General features: G+C 29.9%; 1 protein-coding gene across 1 annotated transcript in view; it reads right to left on the bottom strand.

Moving 5' to 3' along the window:
• Positions 1-12,691: 12,691 nt before the first annotated feature.
• The window catches only part of LOC129980681 (histamine H1 receptor-like), a 41,935-nt gene continuing 33,552 nt past the window's right edge, over positions 12,692-21,074 (bottom strand). Inside the window, exon 4 of the mRNA XM_056091061.1 lies at positions 12,692-13,175. Within this exon, the coding sequence (XP_055947036.1) occupies positions 12,692-13,175 (484 nt within the window). The remainder of the gene's footprint in view (positions 13,176-21,074) is intronic.

Genomic DNA, 21,074 nt, shown 5'->3' with positions numbered 1-21,074 from the left:
TATATATATATATATATATATATATATATATATATATATATATATATATATATATATATATATATATATATATATATATATATATATATATATATATATATATATATATATATATATATATATATATATATATATATATATTATAAAAGGCTTATCTGCAGTGGATATTAAAACTGAGCTAGTATCCTATCTAAGCGAATCTTCTTCTCCTTCATTTAAAGCATTGGTTCATTAAATTCGGTGACAAACAAACATTTCGGTAAACAAACATTAATTAAATTTGGTGGTTAAAACATGGGTTCCAGACTTTAAACGTGGTCTTGCACTCTGGAGGCGGAGCGTTCAGGAAAACCAAAGTCAGCCATTACAAATGAAATAATTAGAAAAGTTCATATAAACATTAAGAATGATCGCCGATTGAAGTTGACAGAAGTTTCTGAGTCAGTTGGTATAGTTAAAAAAAGAACATATCGTCTCTTAATCGATATTTTAGGTAAGAGAAAGTTATCAGCAAGATGGGTGCCACATTTGCTGACATTGGATCAGACACTGAGCGCATGACGATATAGAAACTATACAATTCAAATCCGACTGATTTTTTGCTAAGTTTCCTTACTGTGGATGAGACATGAATCCAGAGATCTATATTCCAGAGACCAAACAGCAATTAAAACAGTGGACAGGGAAGGGCGAATCAACAGTAAAACAAGCAAAAAGGGCTCCATCTGCTGGAAAGGTTATGGCAACAGTTTTATAGGCTTTAAGGGGATTTTATTAATGGATTTAGAAAAAGGCAGGACCATCAATGTTGAATATTATGCTAATTTTTTGGATAAATTGCATTCTAAAATCAAAGTAAAAAGACCAGATTTGTATAAGAAGAATATCCTGTTTCACTAGGACAATGCTCCCTTCCACGAGGCTGTTATTCTGATGGCAAAACATGATTAACTGAAGTTGAAATTCTTCTTCATGCACCCTATTCTCCTGATATGGTTCCATCGGACTGCAACCTCTTCCCCAACCTGAATAAAATTCTATCTGGAAGGAAATTCTGTTCTGATATCGATGTCATCTCAGGACGAATGCATACATTGAGGTCTTAAAAGAAAGCTATTGCAGAGAGGATATCCAAGCATTACCGCACAGCTGGAACAAATGTATGCCTTTGGAAGAAGACTAAGTTGAAAAATAAAGCAATAATTAAACAGATTTTTTTTCCTTGTTAGGCAAAAAACCACTCACATAAAAACGTTCTTTGCAATAATTTTCACTTTTTTGCAAAGCACAAATAATGAATAATTAAATTACGCTGAAATGAATGTTTTGATTTATTTTCAGAAAAAAAAAAGAATTCATGTATTTTAAAAATTATTCTCATCTTACTAACACAATAAATTATGAGTTAAATCTTTAGAAGCGGAAAGTTTTTATATTAAATTTACCCAAAAGATTTAATTACTTTTATTACATTTTTTAAAAAACTTTGATTAAACGGACTTCTTTTTTAAAGTGATATTACTTAACAAAAAAACTTTTTTTTTGCTAGCTAAACTTTTGTTCAATTAAATAAAATCATATCCGTGAATTGCTATAAGTCTAGACTCCCTTAAGCAATTTTTTTTTCGGTCATCCGATAAACGCAGGGAAGTTTATATTTTTTAATTCAGGTTTGTAAAACCACACATAAAATAATCAAAAACAAATTAAAATTCCAAAATAAAGGAAAAATAATTGTTTCTGTAAAAAAATAAATAAATAAACTTTCAAAGGAACACGAAGTAAATAAAAAAAAACTGATTAAATGCTTTTCTTTGCCTTAAATAGAAGAAATAAAAAGGGGTTTTTTTGACAAAATGATTAATTTTAATCGTTTTTATATTTTTTATATAGTGCCAATACTTTTTTTATATCAAGCGTAAAAAAAAGTTTATTTTATAAATTAAAAATGAAGAGAAACTACAATATATTTTAAAAGTCGCAATATGCACAAAGAACCTTAGCATGTGGTTCACGTTTTCATTATTCTAAAAATTATAAACAATTTCTAAAAATTTTAAATTTGCATATAACTCAGCACATAAATATCAATGACATTCCTTTATTTGAATAGTATTATTTAAATTTAGTATATTCCAGAATTATAAATGGAAGCATATATTATATTCTATTATTCATTTTTTTCATTTATCTGACACAAAAATATGAACTTTTTATTCTCCATTCGGAATATCATTTTTATAATCAAAGTGGAAAAAAAAGTGTCATGTGTTTAAATTTTATTTATAAATATTATTTTTATAAATCTAATATTTTAAATCAATTAAGGAAACAACTTATACAAAATGATAGTTTTGGATAAATTAATATTAAATCAGATCTTTCATTGATAAATCAATTTATCTCTTTTGAATATACAGAGATTTACTTCCGTTTAAATTCATTTTTTAATCATTATTAGTAATAATAAAGACAAACGATTCTCGGTTTTCCTGCCTAATTATATTTTAATCGAATTATCAGGAATAACAAATTATCTCTTATTACTGTTTTTAATATACTTTATATAAGAGGTATCCATTTATTTAAGTATTTAAAAAAAAGTATATAAATTTGCAACCTTAAATGCAATTCGAATAAATGAATATTTTTTTGTATTAGACCTCGAATTCATTACGGTATATGAGAAAAGTTCCAAAGTGTATCAATAGATTTTACTAAGCGGTATATTAGCGAGCCTGAAATTTAAAAGCTCATGCTCACGATAAATTACCATGAGTCTCTCAATGAAGATCGCGCTCTGCTTGTAAATTCTTTTAACAAGAACGACTAGCAACTTTAAGGAAGTTACTGTCATCAAAATTATGAAAAAGGCCGTAGTCGGATGTCTGCCAAGGGTCTGAAGGAAATGCCTAAAAAATTCGAAGACACAAGCTCTTTTGAAGCCAAACATGGCAGAGGGAGGAAATGAATTGTTTCGAAACCACTGGAGATGTGGTCACAGTATTACAGAAAAGGAATCCTTATGTTTTCTGTCTGTGTTGATATCGTAAAAATGTTGTGTTCAGTGGCCCAATCGCAAATTTAAATGAATTGAAGACAGGATTACCCAACATATTCACAACTTAATGCCGGAGACACTCCGGTCTGATGTGAAATTTGCTATTGATCGGTTTCAACTTGTAGCGAAAAATGGTGGACAGCATATTGAACTCGTCTTGCTCATGTCTAACAATAATTAACAGGCGTTTTTATCGTTGCTTTTTATGCGGTTTTTGACCTAAGGACTGTAAAAATGGAATTCTTATGTGCTGCTATTTATGGGGATCCAAGTTTCTGGCCAAGGATAATTAAAAATCGTTTTTTCCCATTCAATGTGGTGTGACCTTGCCGTGGTGAATGGGATTTTCACTGACATGTCACAACCGTTAAATGACATGGAAGTCACTTTCGTTGCACCGCTTACACCGCCATCTATTGATAAACTTTGGAACTCTTTATGTCACACCATTTTCTTCAAGTATATTCAGTTCAAATTTGAAATCAATCTAACCAGTGACTTTTTTTTTTTACTGCATTTTGAAAGTGATATTTTAATTATACTCTTTTTATAATTGTATTTTTAAATAAGACCTTTCTTTATTTTTCAATGAATGCTAAAGCACAAAATTGGAACTATTCCCAAAAGGTTAATAAGAAATCAGGAATAAAAGAAGGTATAAAGTTGGTGTTTAATAGAAGAAAAAAAAGTGGATTAATGTTTATTATCACATAATTTGAAAATCCAGATGATTAATTTTTATTGCTATGAAAGACTCTAGACTAATATATTAGCAAGTTAATATATTCATTAATTAATATGTGAGAATTTAAATACTGAATGCACAAAAACATTTAAATTCTTTTCAATCAAAAACTCTAATAAATTAATATTAAATATCTGATTCTTAATAATAGTTTGCGTCAATAATTTTCTTATTCAAAATCTATAATACTGTAATTAATTATTTTAAAGGATGTACGCAATTTAGAAGGGAATTATAATTTATTTTTCATTGAATTATAGTTCTTTTTGGTACTAATGATCATATATTCAATTACAATATTGAAGCAGAATCTTTTGAATCAATTTCCTTGAAAGGATCCTAACACATAAAAATATTTTAGAAGATTTCAAGGGCAATTTTAGAAGATTTTAAATAAGAAACTTCATCCGAATTCGATATGAGAAACGTATTCAGAACTAGAAATAATCCCAGATCGTCATTAAAATTTAAATATCTAGTAAAATGCTGCCATTGAAATTTTTAAATCAATAAATTATATAGTTTTGTCTTTCAATACTATTTTATTTGATTTGAATAAATTCAGAAAATAAATTCTACGTTTAATTAAATGTATAAGTTATTTGTTCCAGTTTTGTTCAAAGAAATTGCATTTACCTTTCAAAGATAAGAGTTTCTTCTTTGTTTTTCTTGTACTTTACGTATCTACATAGAACACAAAAATTTAGTTTTATTTCAAACGAGTTTCTAAACTTTGAATCAGCTGCAGACAGTTCGAATTCTTGAATAAACTATTACAAACAACAGTAGTTTTTTACCTTGTTTTGTCTTACGAATTCAAGGACGGTAAACAAACTACGGTTTAAGAAAGATATTTCATTTTTTTTCCACTTCTTTTCCTAGTCCGTTTGAGAAAACATATTAGATATCTCAAAATTTTTTGGGTTGTTTTTTTTCTTTGGAAATTCCCAAGATTTTACGGAATAAAATTGCTTAACAAAACAATTTTAAAGCTATATGTTACTAGATAAATCTTGAATGTTATTTACAAAGAATATTCTTGTCTTTTATATTGATGTATCCGCTTCTTTAATTTAAATCCATTACAAGTACAAAATTCAAATGATTTTTTAATTAAACCCAAGTTATGTTGAAATGCATTTTTGAATGAATTAATATATTTCCAACTCACTCTATTAAATTGCATTCAAAATTTAACAGATATGAAGCAATTAAAAAAATATCGAATATAAGCAATAATATTACATTAAGATAAATATTAACTTTTTAATTTGAAATATATCTAATTTAGCTTTGTAGAAGGGGCTTGGACAAATTCGCGTTATTACCATTTAATAGCGATAAAACGCTTTTCGTTATTAAAAGGTAAAATGCAATTACAAAAAATTTATTGATTAGAAAGAGGAGGAAGGTTTCTTTCAATGGATAACAGGCTTCATTCCTCATATTAAACTATCCGCTATTATTATTATTATTTATATTACTATTAGGTAACACTTTTATATGACTGAGAAATTGCCGAAAACTATTTCTATAGAAGAAAGTGTGTGTGAAAATTTTGAGTAGGTGAATTTCTAAAACAAGGAGGGAGATAATTTACTTGCAGCTTTTTTTTTTCCCGATTCGCGTTTTCTGGAAGTATATTGAAATATTGCTTGTTATTGTTTTCTAATGCAGCTTATACATGAGACAAAAACAAAACTCTTCCTGTTCTTATGATTTTTATTCATTAATTTCAATTCATGTTATTGTACTTTTTTTCAATTCTTGTATTTATAGCTTATATACCGCATATACATAAGTATAAACGCTAAAAAAGCATGATATGAGTTGCCATTAGATTTATTTTTCTCATACTGGTTAGTTAGAAGATTCATTTCTTATAGCTTCTAAAAGATTTGCTATCTTAAAATCATTTCCAAGACTTCAAGCGACTGATTTAGGAAAACAAGACAGAAAACCGAAAACAAACTTTGTTTGTACTTTCCAAACTTATATGATTTCAAAAGTGATTTTTATCAAGGTCTAATACAAAAAAAAAAAATATTCATTTTAGCTGCATGAAATATACCTGACTCTACAACTAACATTTGGAAAGTTAAATCTATAGAAATTATAACCTGAGAAGAATGTAAAAGACTAAACAATGTGCATCCAAAAGAACAATAATTTGTACATAACATAGTATCGTTAATCATATTTGATGTTCTTAGTATTGAAGTTCTTAGTGTTTATTCTGCATTTATATATTATAATGCAATAGAAAATGTTGTTCGTTGATGATGATGCGCCAATTAAACTTTCGATTACGGTCATTAACCGCACTCCTGGAAGTTGGATAGTCATTAGAAAATGAACTCAGGCTTTGTAACTGAAACAAAAAAATATTTACATTTTTTTCCAAATCAGCAGTTTATAAATTTACTTCGTATCTAATTAAGCTATCATTACATTTGATAGTCCATTGCATATTTCCATTAAATGTCGACAGCTTTCTCTTTTTAACGTTTGCTCTGAATCTGATACTTTTTTCAATTAATTGAGAAGAGCCATTATTATAATATTGATTTTTTATTCAAGTACAAACTTAGAAGCCAACAACTTAAATCAATAAAATTGATATTGTTCATATTTTCTAGGAAAATGTATAATTCGTCTATACTAAAATACTTAAAGTTGCATTTGATAATATTTAAATATTTAAAATGTAAAATGAAATTTCTGATATAATTCCACTGCGACATGATTCAGATAAGTTCAACAAACTTCATTATAAAATTGCTAGTATGATCCAACTACAGTTGTTTGTCTAATATTTTCATCAAATAACATATTTTTAAGAATAACACGAAATATGCTATAAGGTTTTTTTATTATACAATAATTTATAAAAATGAAAGATCAGGTACTAAATATAATATTTGGAAAAGGCATATTAATTTGCAAAGCAACTGAGGTACAAAATACCAACTTCTTTATAGACAGAAGAAACAGTCTTCGAATATGTAATAATATTCCATGAAATTTAGCTAAATCTTCACATTAAATTTTTGACCATAAAACAAGATTTTCTAATAACAGTTAACTCGATTTTTTTTTTGAAAACTTCTGATCGTAGTCCTCAAATTACTCTAGATATCGCAAGCACTCTTTAATAAATTTTATCGGGTTTTTTGCTGAATTTCAATTAAGTAAGAAATAAGTGATGTATTAAAATTCAAATTGATACTTAAATATTTTAAATATCTTGAGTATGAAATTTTGCAACCTTTAAGTATAATACCTGGGAAATGTGTGCTTTCTTCTCCATTTTTAAAAATGATAAATTTTGATTTATTCTAAATTTTAAGTTGTATTTTGAAACCCAAATCTCTAGCGTTTGTAATAAACTTTTGCTGAAATTTTGAAAATAAATTATACAAAATCTTTCATATATAGACTATGCAAGGTGTTCTGTTAATGAGCTACACATTAAATCAGAGAGTTGCTAATAGCTATCAAAAAGGAACAAAAATTTCAACGGAAGAGGGTATCGGAGGGTGGAGAAGATGATAAACCATAAAAAAATTCTGGCAGATTTCGATATCAACACAAAATGTATATTTATAAGAAGATTCATTTGGTTAATCATTCCAAGATTTATCGGAAGCGGACGCTGCTTACATCACAGCAAAGTCTACAATGACGTAAAAAGGATTTCCGAGTGCACTCATAGTTACCAGCAATGCATCGTAGATATCCTTTGTTCTACCCTATGCCATCACCTAAACGAATGATTTAAGCTGGTCTCAATGGAAATAGTCACTAAGATTAAGATTCAGCAAACATGGAGACCAAGCAATGTTATACGCATAGCCACCTACGGACCTCGCGGGAGAAATTTATAAGAACACTATCAATTGCCTAGCTGGATTGTAACTGGCACACTTTGTAATATTTCGAGAAATAAGTAGTAGAAAATCAAAGTGCATTGCCCATTCATTATGTGGACAACAAATGAGGCACAAATATATAATCATCCAGGATCAGATCTCACACAATAATACTAAACCTCTGTTGATATTTCCAAGTTATTTTCGTAGGGAGATTATCAGTGGCCCACATGACGGCATTATGTACATAATGTCTTGTGAACTCAGATCCTGCAAACGATTACCTCAATTTTAAGCCTTTCAGTGCAGTTTGCGACACCATATTCTACTGCAATTTTTCTTCCTTTAGTAGCCTCTAATATCTCTCTCAGTTTCTCTGTCCATAAATAGAAAACTCTGCATCATCCAAATTTCGATCATTGTCAATGGAACTGAGGATTAACTACCGGACTGATAAGTCAAAGTAAATTTTCTGATATCCGATAGTCTGAAAGGCCTCTAAAGTAAGGAATTGATTGATTTTCCCTAATTAATCTTTTAGATAAATAATTCAACTTGCCATTTCCCATTCTTCTTAGTTTGCAATTAAAATTTCTTCACTCCAGATTTTCTACAGAAAAAAATGTAAAAATTATGTCAAATTTATTTTAAATGGAAGAAAATATTAAGAAACATGTGTTGATAAATCTAATGTAGCTCGTTATAATAGGTTAGCAGGTTATTATACTATCTCTAAGCTAATTATGCTGAATTAACTCTTGAAATTATGATGAATTAGTTCTTCAAACTATGCTTTAACTTTCTGAAAAGAATGAATGTAGTGAGACCAATATTCCGATTTAAAATTAAAAATTTCAACATAATTTCAACATTTAGTTTTGTCTTTCTTTACCTTTCTTAATTAACGGATTTATACAATTGTTAAGCCTTTAGTAGTGAGTGTAAGTAGTAAGTAAAGTAGTGAATTTCGAATTATAGAAGTAGAAGAATAATATTTTCAAAATAAATAAATAAATCCTTAAAATAAGTGTTTATGCAATAAAATAAACAGTACAAATGAGATGATTCAGATTTTAATTGAGATTATTTCTATTTTCTAACTTTTTACATTTATATATACAGTTATACAAGAATGAAAGAAAAGTGGTTTACACTAAAACATGATATTTGACTACATTAGTGACATTAAAAAACGCCATTTTGAAAGAGGGACGGCTTTGAAACCCTTGGCACTCAAAAACTTAGCATCATTTTTCCTGCTGTTACTAACACTCAACAAGAATATTTAATATGAAAATTCTCTTTATATTTCTTATATTTTTATATTTTCTGGACAAATTTTCGGTTAATTTTGAACAGCCACTTTTATCATAGAACAAAATAATCTTTCAGCTTCACGAGATGCAAAATATCTTTATCCTTTATCTTCTGTTGATGATAATAATAATTATAAACATCAATTCTACAAATGTATTTAAATTATTTAGTTCTTTAAATTACCAAATATTTTCACTCTTAAATTTTTTTACTGGAAAATTTTGAAAAAACTAATTTTATAAATAATTTATGAACTTTATTTCACAAAAATGCAGTTATGTTAACAAGATACTGATTTTTAACAGCAATTAAATAAATTAAGTTATCGAATAAGTATTTCCTAACTATATCCATATAATTTTACAAATTAAGGCATCCAGAATCCGTAATGTAACCAAACTGTGCACTGAAAATTTGGGATTACCTTTTCTTAAGATATAACTTTGAAATTTGAACTGTAATGTAAGAAGCTCAAAAATTAACAGAAAATTCGTCCAAATTATGTACAACAAATATATCTCACTCTTTCTTACAGTAAAATATCTTGAAGAACGATTTTTAGAATATACATATCGACTGGAAACTGCCATATTTCAGGGTATTGTGCTGTAAGTAAATTCAGAAAATATCTCCTAGAGGCATTTCTTATCTGCGTCATCCAGGGCTATAAATAAGGTCCATTGACCACTGTTTGTCTCGGCACACGCGACGAACTGACGTGCATCCGAAGTAGAAGTGGTAGTTTATGGTCCTGAAGAATCTTTTCCTTTCAAAGCTCTCTCTTATAGTTCGGAAGGGAATTATATCACAGACATCATGGCGTCCATAATACATTTGAGGAGAACACATAACATTCAGAGTTGTGCTTTTTCATAGAGGAGAAATACATGAATGTTTAGGGGAATACAAGGAGAATAGATTTGTTAGATGTAGTCCGGAGATATAAAGCTACCAATATTACTGCTTTGAGATAAAAGGATTTTGAATCAAAATTAATTAATTAAACAAATCATCACATATATATATTCTAAGATATTAATCATGAAAATACAAATTCCACTTTCTTTTTAAATTTCACTTGATTGTCATATGACAACGACGCTATATGCATATTGCATAATATGTTCGTGTCTTTCTGAAACATTTGCTGTTGAGATATTTCGACAACAGAGACAATTTTGTAAGAAATAAAAGCTTTATGGCATCCATTCAAACAAATATTAAAAATTCCTTATAAATTTAGAACAGGAATAGTTTAGTTCAATTTACATGTGAGTGAAAAACATCTGCTAAAGTTTTCTTTCATATGCATTTTAAATACTTGTAAGTTTCTCAGTTCCTTACAATTTATTAAATATAAATTGAACTCAGCGTACTAAATGTAAATTGAACTGAACCTATTAAATATAAATTGGACTGAACTTATTAAATATAAGTTGAACTGAACTTAAATGTAAATTGAACTGAGCCTATTAAATATAAATTGAACTGTACCTATTAAATATAAATTGAAATGAACCTATTAAAAATAAATTGAACTGAACCTATTAAATATAAATTCAACTGAACCTATTAAATATAGATTGAACTGAACTTATTAATTATAAATCGCACTGAACTTATTAAATATAAATTTGACTGAACTTAGTGAATATAAATTGAGCTGAAATAATTTTTCAACTTTTAGATCTATCAAAATAACATTTTAGTCCACATTTAGTGATATGATGGAATAAATACAGAATACTTCGAAAATAATTTGTTTTTAATTAAATCACGTTGAAATTAAAAATATTACACGTATTTGATATATTTCTTTTGGACATTTTTATATTATTTTATTAAATAATATTAACATAAAATTTTAAAATCTTTTATTGAAAAGGTATTCAAAATTTTAAAATGTTAAAAAAATTGATTAATTTCCGTTAGCCAATTATTTAAATTTCATAATTAAATATGGTTATAATGGTTATATTATAAATACATACATTTAATATTTAAAAGAATAATTAATGTAACAGATCTAAATTTAACAGGAATTAAATATCTTTTTTAACGGAAAATTTATATATTTGTGTCTGCTTAAATATATGAGTTAAATGTTATTAAATTGTAGACTAATGGTGTGTTTATAAATTTTATATTATTTTCCAAAAGTATGTCTGAAATGTCATTTTAAGAAAAATTTATAAGTAATATTTATATGTATAATCATGCAAATAGCCTTTAAAACATTTAAAAATAATTCATTATAATATATTTTAATTCATAAGTTTGAATCAAAACTATGATGCGATTACTTTAACATTAGGCTCGTGTAAACTAACTCGTCTGGCTAACATGTTGCCGAGCGTAAGCACCGATTTTTTTGCACAAATGTAATTTAATAGAAAAAACTACGAAAAAATAAATGAATCTAAATAAATCTTAGAGCTTTGAAATCTGTATTTTACATATTCGTAGTAATATAAAAATGTTAATTACTTATTGAAACATTTATTGATACTATTGAAATTGATATCTATATAGAATACATTTACGCTTCACATGTAGTAATACTCAGGCTAAATCAATAACATGAATATTAAATAGCAGTCCGAAAATATAGGGAAATTTCTATATTTTCGTACTGCTATTAAAAATATTTTGTGTAACTTTTTAAAAATATTTGCACATATATAGGTGTCTGTTTCTTCATTACTGAAATTTTAAATTACTTTCCAGAAAATCAAATACAAATAAAACAATTCTTAATTTTGCATCTCATTATGTTCAAAAATTCAATATCAGAATGAAATTATTATCTATCTAAATGGATATGACTAATTTTTAAACATAATGGGAAAAATTGTCCAGATCAATCAAATATTGAAACAAATGACAAATTCAGTCAAATGATGAGTCCACTGATGAATGATGAAACTTAATCCAATGTTTCCATCAGAGATTTTCTAATAATTGCAATACAATGGAACCAATTTTAAAATCCAACTTATAATATAAGATACAAAACTAGAAGTATTGTTTTGAAACAATGGAAACATGTAATATTATATATATGTATGTATAGTATCCAGTCGCAAAAAGCCTTTGCGTTTGTACAACAGATATGCAATATGTCTTTTGACTGGAGCAAAGGAGCAGATTTTGAGTTGTCTTTTTTAAAAATTTAAATATTTTTATATACTTATTCACCTTTTAATTTTTAAATTAAACCATCTTAAAAGCAAAAAACAAAAGAAACATTCCATGCCATTTCCTTTAATGGCACAAATTTTGATTTTCTGTAGCGAAAGAAAGCGCTTTCCACATTTACGTATATAGAATATTATAATGTAACTGACCATGTAATATTCATAGATTACGAACTCCCACAGCCAAGAAGCTTATTTAATAGTAATGTTACATTATATATCACCGATATTATTTTAAAAACACTAGGTAATGATGAAATTTGGAACCGCTATAGAATTCCAAAACATTTGTCTGGAAATTTTTTGACTGATACATAACATCAATGCCAAAAAAAGGAATATCTCCAAAAAATATTAAGAAATAAATAAAAAAAAGAAAGACTATTCTTTCTTCAAAAGGCTTGTGAGAGATAAATACTGGCACTATTTACACTGCAAGTACACATAATACTGACTTGATGACTTTTCTATTTTTTTCTATTTTACATATTTTTTCTCATCATGCGAAGGGATTGTTTTCAGAGAAGAGATCGTCTCTTCGACGACATTTTCTTTTCCATCCGGCAGAAAATCCTGCACCTATTTTCCAGAAGGCCCTTCTGAAGTTTGCATTGCACAACGCGTATATCACTGGATTCACTGTTGAGTTTAAGTAGCCAAGCCAAATAGCTGCTGTGTGGATTCCAGGTCCCAAACACCGTTCACAAGCAGCTGTGACTACAAATAACACCATGTAAGGCAGCCAGCACAAGACGAATGCACCTATTATTACTCCCAGCTGCCTGGCTGCTTTTGTTTCTTGTTTCAAGCCCACGAGACTTCTGCGACAGGATGGTCGCTTCAGAATGCCACGTGTTGCTGAGTTGCAAAACATTCGGAAGCTGCAACTTCTGCTTGGTGGGGGAAGGTCCGATAACTGTGGTACCCTCAAATGGCAGTTTTCTATTGGAGGTGTGGTAGAGTTTTGAGAAGGTGAAGATAATCTGCAATAAAAAATAAAAATACAACATAAGAATTGGTCGTAATTCCTTCGTTTTGGGTAAGGTTATTCAAAATTTTGAAGATTTAAAAACATAAATAAAAAGTATTAATAAAGAGTTGAGAACGTCTGTAATGTCACCAGAAAATATTTTAGCATACCAGAAACATTCTTACACGATAAATGTTGAATATATCATATGATATGGTTAATGTTTAAAATGATATTAATTACTGTTATATTACAGAAGCGTATGAAAAAATATAGCTCGCTGAAGATTTTTCTTTAAATGGCAATTGAATACATGCATACCATCAATTGACAAATATGTATCGTAATTTCGCCAATTCTAACAGGAATAAAAGTCTATTTAAAAACTTCTTAATAATTTTGCCATTTATCATATCTAGTAATTGCTCTTATAATTATTTGAAAATGGGTCAAGTCCATTTTTTGTTATTGCTAGATATTTAAAGATTTGCATTTCAATAAATTTAAAAATAATGGTAAGTATTAATAGATATGTTTTTTTTGTATTTTCTGGTACCAGATAATGTAAGTTTATAATCCAATAGTGTTTACAGAGCTGACTAAAAAATAAGAGTTTTATTAGAAATAAATGGACTTGCCTCACTTTCAAAATTAATGAATTATTGTAAACGTTTATTCATTAGGAAACTATTCATCAGTCATTAGTAAATATTTCAGTTTCATCAGTATATTTTTTTAATAATAAAAAAAGCAATCTTCAAAAATTTACAATTATTTATTCATTTCATAAAAAGTGAAAGATAACAAAGAATATTCTTGTAGAAAATATAACATAGCAAAAACAATTCTGTTTTATTAAGAATTTCAATGAAATTATACATTTTCAGTTTATACGTAGGTATAATTAAATTGAATTTTATTCAGGATTTAAAATTTTAAAATGTCCATGATGAATAGGAGTTATAAATGGTAATAAATCCATCCTTCCCTTACATGTTTGAGATGTAATAGATCTCCTTTTTTCCATACATAAAAGATAATTTTCAGTTTCTGAAAAAACTTTGTGTTCCTCGTTGTGGTGGCAAATCGATAGTTTTAAATTCAGCATCTGATCCTATCGAAGTTTTGTAGAACATTTTGTCTGATGCATCCCTTGTAAATCTGATTCAACATATGAGCCGTTTACATTAAAAGTGGGGTAAGTCCATTTTTGAAAAAAAAAAAATGGAGATGATGGAAGTAAAGATAAAACTTGTTACGATCTTTTTTATGCTTAAACAATTTAAAGTTAAAAAAAAAATCAGAATCTAGTATTTTGGAGATGGAATTTTTAACTCTTAACAATATTTAAAACCTGTTTATTTTGAAAGTGGTGCAAATCCATCTTAAATTGAAATTTTTTTTTACCTAATATATTACAGGCAAAATGTAGCTCCCGTTGCTCTATGATGTAGCAAATGTGGCCGTTTGATATCATGTCTGAAATCCGGGGTGTTTCTATCTATATATCTTTGATAATGAAAATCATTGGTTGTACTGTGTTTCATAAATAATAAAAAGTATATCTTAATTTTAAGTTTCGATAATAATAGAGCATAATGTGTGCATCTCTAATCAGATCTGCACCTAATTAGGCCCGCATCTAAATATATCTGCATCTAATTATATCTAATAATACATATTACAACAACATCTATTTAGACCAGCAAGTAACTAGATGTATTTAAATCTGTATCTAATAAGGCCCGCTTCAGATCTTCATCAAATTAGATCCGCTTCTTCATAGAAATGCATCTAACTAGGCCTGCATCAAGTTTGAATCTAATTAGATATGCATCTAATTATATCTGAATCAGGAGTGAATCTTATTAGGCCAGGATCAGAACTGTATCTAATTACATCTGCATGTATTTAAAGCTGTAAATAACTAGATATATTCTTATCTGCATCTAATAAGGCCCACATCAGATCTGCATCTAAATAGAACTGCATCTAATTAAACCCGCATCTAAATAGATGTTCCTCTAATTATATCTGAATCAGGTCTGCATCTTATTAAGCCAGCATCAGAACTGCATATAATGAAATCTGCATTTATTTAGAGCTGTAAATAACTAGATATATTCATATCTGCATCTATTTAGAGCTGTAAATAACTAGATATATTCATATCTGCATCTATTTAGAGCTGTAAATAACTAGATATATTCATATCTGCATCTAATTAGATGCGCATCTAAATACAACTGCATCTTATCAGGCCCGCATCTAAATACAACTGCATCTTATCAGGCCCGCATCTAAATACAACTGCATCTTATCAGGCCCGCATCTAAATACAACTGCATCTTATCAGGCCCGCATCTAAATACAACTGCATCTTATCAGGCCCGCATCTAAATACAACTGCATCTTATCAGGCCCGCATCTAAATACAACTGCATCTTATCAGGCCCGCATCTAAATACAACTGCATCTTATCAGGCCCGCATCCAAATACAACTGCATCTTATCAGGCCCGCATCCAAATACAACTGCATCTTATCAGGCCCGCATCCAAATACAACTGCATCTTATCAGGCCCGCATCTAAATACAACTGCATCTTATCAGGCCCGCATCTAAATACAACTGCATCTTATCAGGCCCGCATCCAAATACAACTGCATCTTATCAGGCCCGCATCCAAATACAACTGCATCTTATCATAACTGAATGATATTTGCATCTTATTAGTCGCGCTTTAGAATTGCATCTCATTAATTCTGCATTTATTTAGAGCTCTAAATAACAATATACATTCATATCTGCATCTAATAAGGAATACATCAGACATACATATAATTAGATCCGCATCTAACTAGAATTGCATCTTATTAGGCCGAATCTAAATGTTTCTGCATCTAATTATATGTGAATCAGGTCTGCTTATTATTAGGAACGCATCAAGAATGCATCTCAACACCTCTGTATCTACTTAGAGCTGTAAATAAATAGATATATTCATATCTGCATCTTATAATGCCCACATCATAACTGCATCTAAGTACATACGCATCTAAATTGAACTACATCTCATTAGGCCAGAATCTAAATGGATCAGCATCTAATTATATCTGAATCAGGTCTGATTCTTTTTATTCCCGCATCAGGACTGCATCTAATTACATCTGCATCTACTTAGAGCTGAAAATAACTAGATATATTAATATCTGCATCTAATAAGTCCCACAACTGATCTGCATCTAATTAGATCCCCATTTAAATAGAACTGTATCTTATCAGGCCGGCTTCTAAATTGAACTGCATCTTATTAGGCCCGCCTCCAAATAGAACTGCATCTTATACGGTCCGCCTCTAAATAGAACTGCATCTTATTAGGCCAGCCTCTAAATTGAACTGCATCTTATTAGGCCCGCAACTAAATAGAACTGCATCTTATTAGGCCCGCAACTAAATAGAACTGCATCTTATTAGGCCCGAAACTAAATGAAACTGCATCTTTTAGGCCCGAATCTAAATAGAACTACATCTTATTAGGCCCGCAACTAAATAGAACTGCATCTTATTAGTCCCGCAACTAAATAGAACTGCATCTTATTAGTCTCGCAACTAAATAGAACTGCATCTTATTAGTCCCGCAACTAAATGAAACTGCATCTTTTTAGGCCCGCATCTAAATAGAACTACATCTTATTAGGCCCGCAACTAAATAGAACTGCATCTTATTAGTCCCGCATCTAAATAGAACTGCATATTATTAGGCCCGCATCTAAATGGATCTGCACCTAATTATAACTGAATAATATTTGCGTCATATTAGTAACGCATCAGAACTGCATCTCATGACTTCTGCATCTATTTAGAGCTGTAAACAACTAGATATATCAATATCTGCATCTAATAAGGCCCACAGTTGATCTGCATCTAATTAGATCAACATTTAAATAGAACTGCATCTTATTAGGCCCTCATCTAAATAGAAGTGCATCTTATTAGGCCCGCATCTAAATGGATCTGCATCTAATTAGAACTGAATAATATTTGAATAATATTAGTATTGCATCAGGACTGCTTCTAATTAAAACTGAATAATATTTGCATCTTATTCGTAAAGCATCAGGACTGCATCTATTTAGAGCTGTAAATAACTAGATATATTAATATCTGCATCTAATAAGGCCCGCATCTGATCTGCATCTAATTAGATCCCCATCTAAATAGATCTGCATCTTTTTAGTCCCGTATCAGGACTGCATCTTATTACATCTGCATCTATTTAGAGTTGTAAATAAATAGATACATTTAAATCAGCGTCTAATAAAACCGACATCTGCTCTGCATCTAATTAGACCAGCATCTAAATGGATCTGCATCTAATTATATCTGAATCATGTCTGCATCTTTTTATTTACGCATCAGGACTGCATCTAATTACAGCTTCATCTATTTAGAGCTGAAAATAACTAGATATATTAATATTTGCATCTAATTAGATCCAAATTTAAATAGAACTGCATCTTATTAGGATGCATCTAAATCGGTCTGCATCGAATTATATCTGAATCAGGTCTGCATATTATTAGGCCCACATCTAAATGGATCTGCATCTAATTATTACTGAATAATATTTGCATCTTATAAGTATTGCATCAGGACTGCATCTAATCAAAACTGAATAATATTTGCATCTTATTCGACCCGCATCAGGATTGCATGTATTTAGAGCTGTAAATAACTAGATATATTAATATCTGCATCTAATAAGTATTGCATCAGGACTGCATCTAATCAAAACTGAATAATATTTGCATCTTATTCGACCCGCATCAGGATTGCATGTATTTAGAGCTGTAAATAACTAGATATATTAATATCTGCATCTAATAAGGCCCACATCTGATCTGCATCTAATTAGATCAGCATCTAATTATATCTGAATCAGATCTGCAACTTATTATTTCCGCATCAGGACTGCATCTCATTACATCTGCATCTATTTAGTGCTGTAAAAAACTGGATATATTCATATCTGCATCTAATAAGGCCCATATCTGATCTGCATCTAATTAGGTCTGTATTTAAATAGAACTGTATCCTTTTAGACCCGCTTCTAAATGGATCTGCATTTAATTATAACTGAATAATATTTGCATCTTATTATTCCCTCATTATGACTGCATCTAATTATATCTGCATCTATTTACAGCTATAAATAACAAGATATATTCAAATCTGCATCTAACTAGATCCACATCTGCTCAGCATCTAATTAGATCCGAATCTGAACGGAACTGCATTTTATTAGACCCGCATCTAAATGGATCTGCATCTAATTATAACTGAATAATATTTTTATCTTATTAGTATTGAATCAGGACTGCATCTAATTAAAACTGAATAATATTTGCATCTTATTCGTCCTGCATCAGGACTACGTCTATTTAGAGCTGTAAATAACTAGATATATAAATATCTGCATCTGATAAGGCCCACATCTGATCTGCATCTAATTTGATCCCTATCTAAATAGAACTGCATCTTATTAGGCCCGCATCTAAATAGAACTTCATCTTATTAGGCCCGCATCTAAATATAACTTCATCTTATTAGGCCGCATCTAAATGGGTCTGCATCTAATTATATCTGACTCAGGTCTGCATCTTATTAGGAACGCATCAGGACTGCATCTAATTACATCTGCATCTATTTAGAGCTGAAAATAACTAGATATATTAATATCTGCATCTAATAAGGCCCACATCTGATCTGCATCTAATTAGATCCCCATCTAAATAGAACTGCATCTTATTAGGCCCGCATCTAAATGGGTCTGAATCTAATTATATCTGAATCAGGTCTGCATCTTTTAATTCCCGCATCAGGACTGCATCTAATTACATCTGCATCTATTTAGAGCTGAAAATAACTAGATATATTAATATCTGCATCTAATAAGGCCCACATCTGATCTGCATCTAATTAGATCCCCATCTAAATAGAACTGCATCTTATTAGGCCCGCATCTAAATAGAAATGCATCTAATTAGGCCCGCAATTAATGGATCTGCATATAATTATAACTGAATAATTGCTGCATCTTTTTAGTTCCACATCAGGACTGCATCTCATTAAATCTGCATCTATTTAGAGCTGTAAACAAATAGATATGTTAATATCTGCATCTAATAAGGCCCACATGTGATCTGCATCTAATTAGATCCCCATCTAAATAGAAATGAATCTTATTAGGCCCGCATCTAAAAGGATCGGCATTTAATTATAACTGAATAATATTTGCGACTTATTTGTCCCGTATCAGGACTGCATCATATTACATCTGTATCTATTTAGAGCTGTAAATAGATACTAGATACTAGAGATAGATACTAGATAGTAAATAACTAGATACATTCAAATCTGCATCTAATAAGGCCGACATCTGCTCTGCATCTAATTCGATCAGCATCTAAATGGATCTGCATCTAATTATATCTGAATCAGGTCTGCATCTTATTATTCCCGCATCAGCACTGCGTCTCACTACATCTGCATCTAATTAGAGCGGTAAACAACTAGATATATTCATATCTGCATCTAATAAGGCCCACATCTGATCTACATCTAATTAGATCCGGATCTAAAAAGAACTGCATCCTTCTAGACCCGCATTTAAATGGATCTGCATTTAATTCTAACTGAATAATATTTGCATCTTATTATTCCCTCATCAGGACTGCATCTTATTACATCTGCATCTATTTAGAGCTATAAATAACTAGATATATTCAAATCTGCATCTAATTAGATCCGCATCTAAACGGAACTGCATCTTATTAGGCCCGCATCAGGACTGCATCTCAACACATCTGCATCTATTTAGAGCTGTAAATAACTAGATATATTCATATCTGCATCTAATAAGGCCCAAATCTGATCGGTATCTAAATAAAACTGCATCTTATCATGCCGCATCTAAATAGAACTGCATCTTATTTGGCCAGCATCTAAATAGAGCTGCATCTTATTAGGCCAGCATCTAAATAGAACTGCATCTTATTAGGTCCGCATCTAAATAGAACTGCATCTTATTAGGGAGGCATCTAAATGGAACGGCATCTATTTATAGCTGTAAATATCTAGATATATTCATATGTACATCTAATAAGGCCCGCATCTAAATAGAACTGCATCTTATTAGGTCCGCATCCAAATGGTACTGCATCTATTTAGAGCTGTAAATAGCTACATATATTCATATGTGCATCTAATAAGGCCCGCATCTAAATACAACTGCATCTTATCAGGCCCGCATCCAAATACAACTGCATCTTATCAGGCCCGCCTCCAAATAGAAATGCATCTTATTAGGCCGCATCTAAATGGGTCTGCATCTAATTATATCTGAATCAGGTCTGCTTATTATTAGGAACGCATCAAGAATGCATCTCAACACCTCTGTATCTACTTAGAGCTGTAAATAAATAGATATATTCATATCTGCATCTTATAATGCCCACATCATAACTGCATCTAATTAGATACGCATCTAAATTGAACTACATCTCATTAGGCAAGAATCTAATTATATCTGAATCAGGTCTGATTCTTTTTATTCCCGCATCAGGACTGCATCTACTTAGAGCTGAAAATAACTAGATATATTAATATCTGCATCTAATAAGGCCCACATCTTATCTGCATCTAATTAGATCCAAATTTAAATAGAACTGTATCTTATAAGGCCCGCTTCTAAATTCAACTGCATCTTTTTAGGCCCGCCTCCAAATAGAACTACATCTTATTAGGCCCGCATCTAAATAAAACTGCATCTTATTAGGCCCGCATCTAAATGGATCAGCATCTAATTATATCTGAATAAGGTCTGCATCTTATTATTCCAGCATCAAGAC

This window comes from Argiope bruennichi, chromosome 8 (genome assembly GCF_947563725.1).
Source record: "Argiope bruennichi chromosome 8, qqArgBrue1.1, whole genome shotgun sequence".
Lineage (NCBI taxonomy): Eukaryota > Metazoa > Arthropoda > Arachnida > Araneae > Araneidae > Argiope > Argiope bruennichi.
Note: the sequence above shows the minus strand (reverse complement) of the source record. Positions and strands in the feature narration are given on the sequence as shown.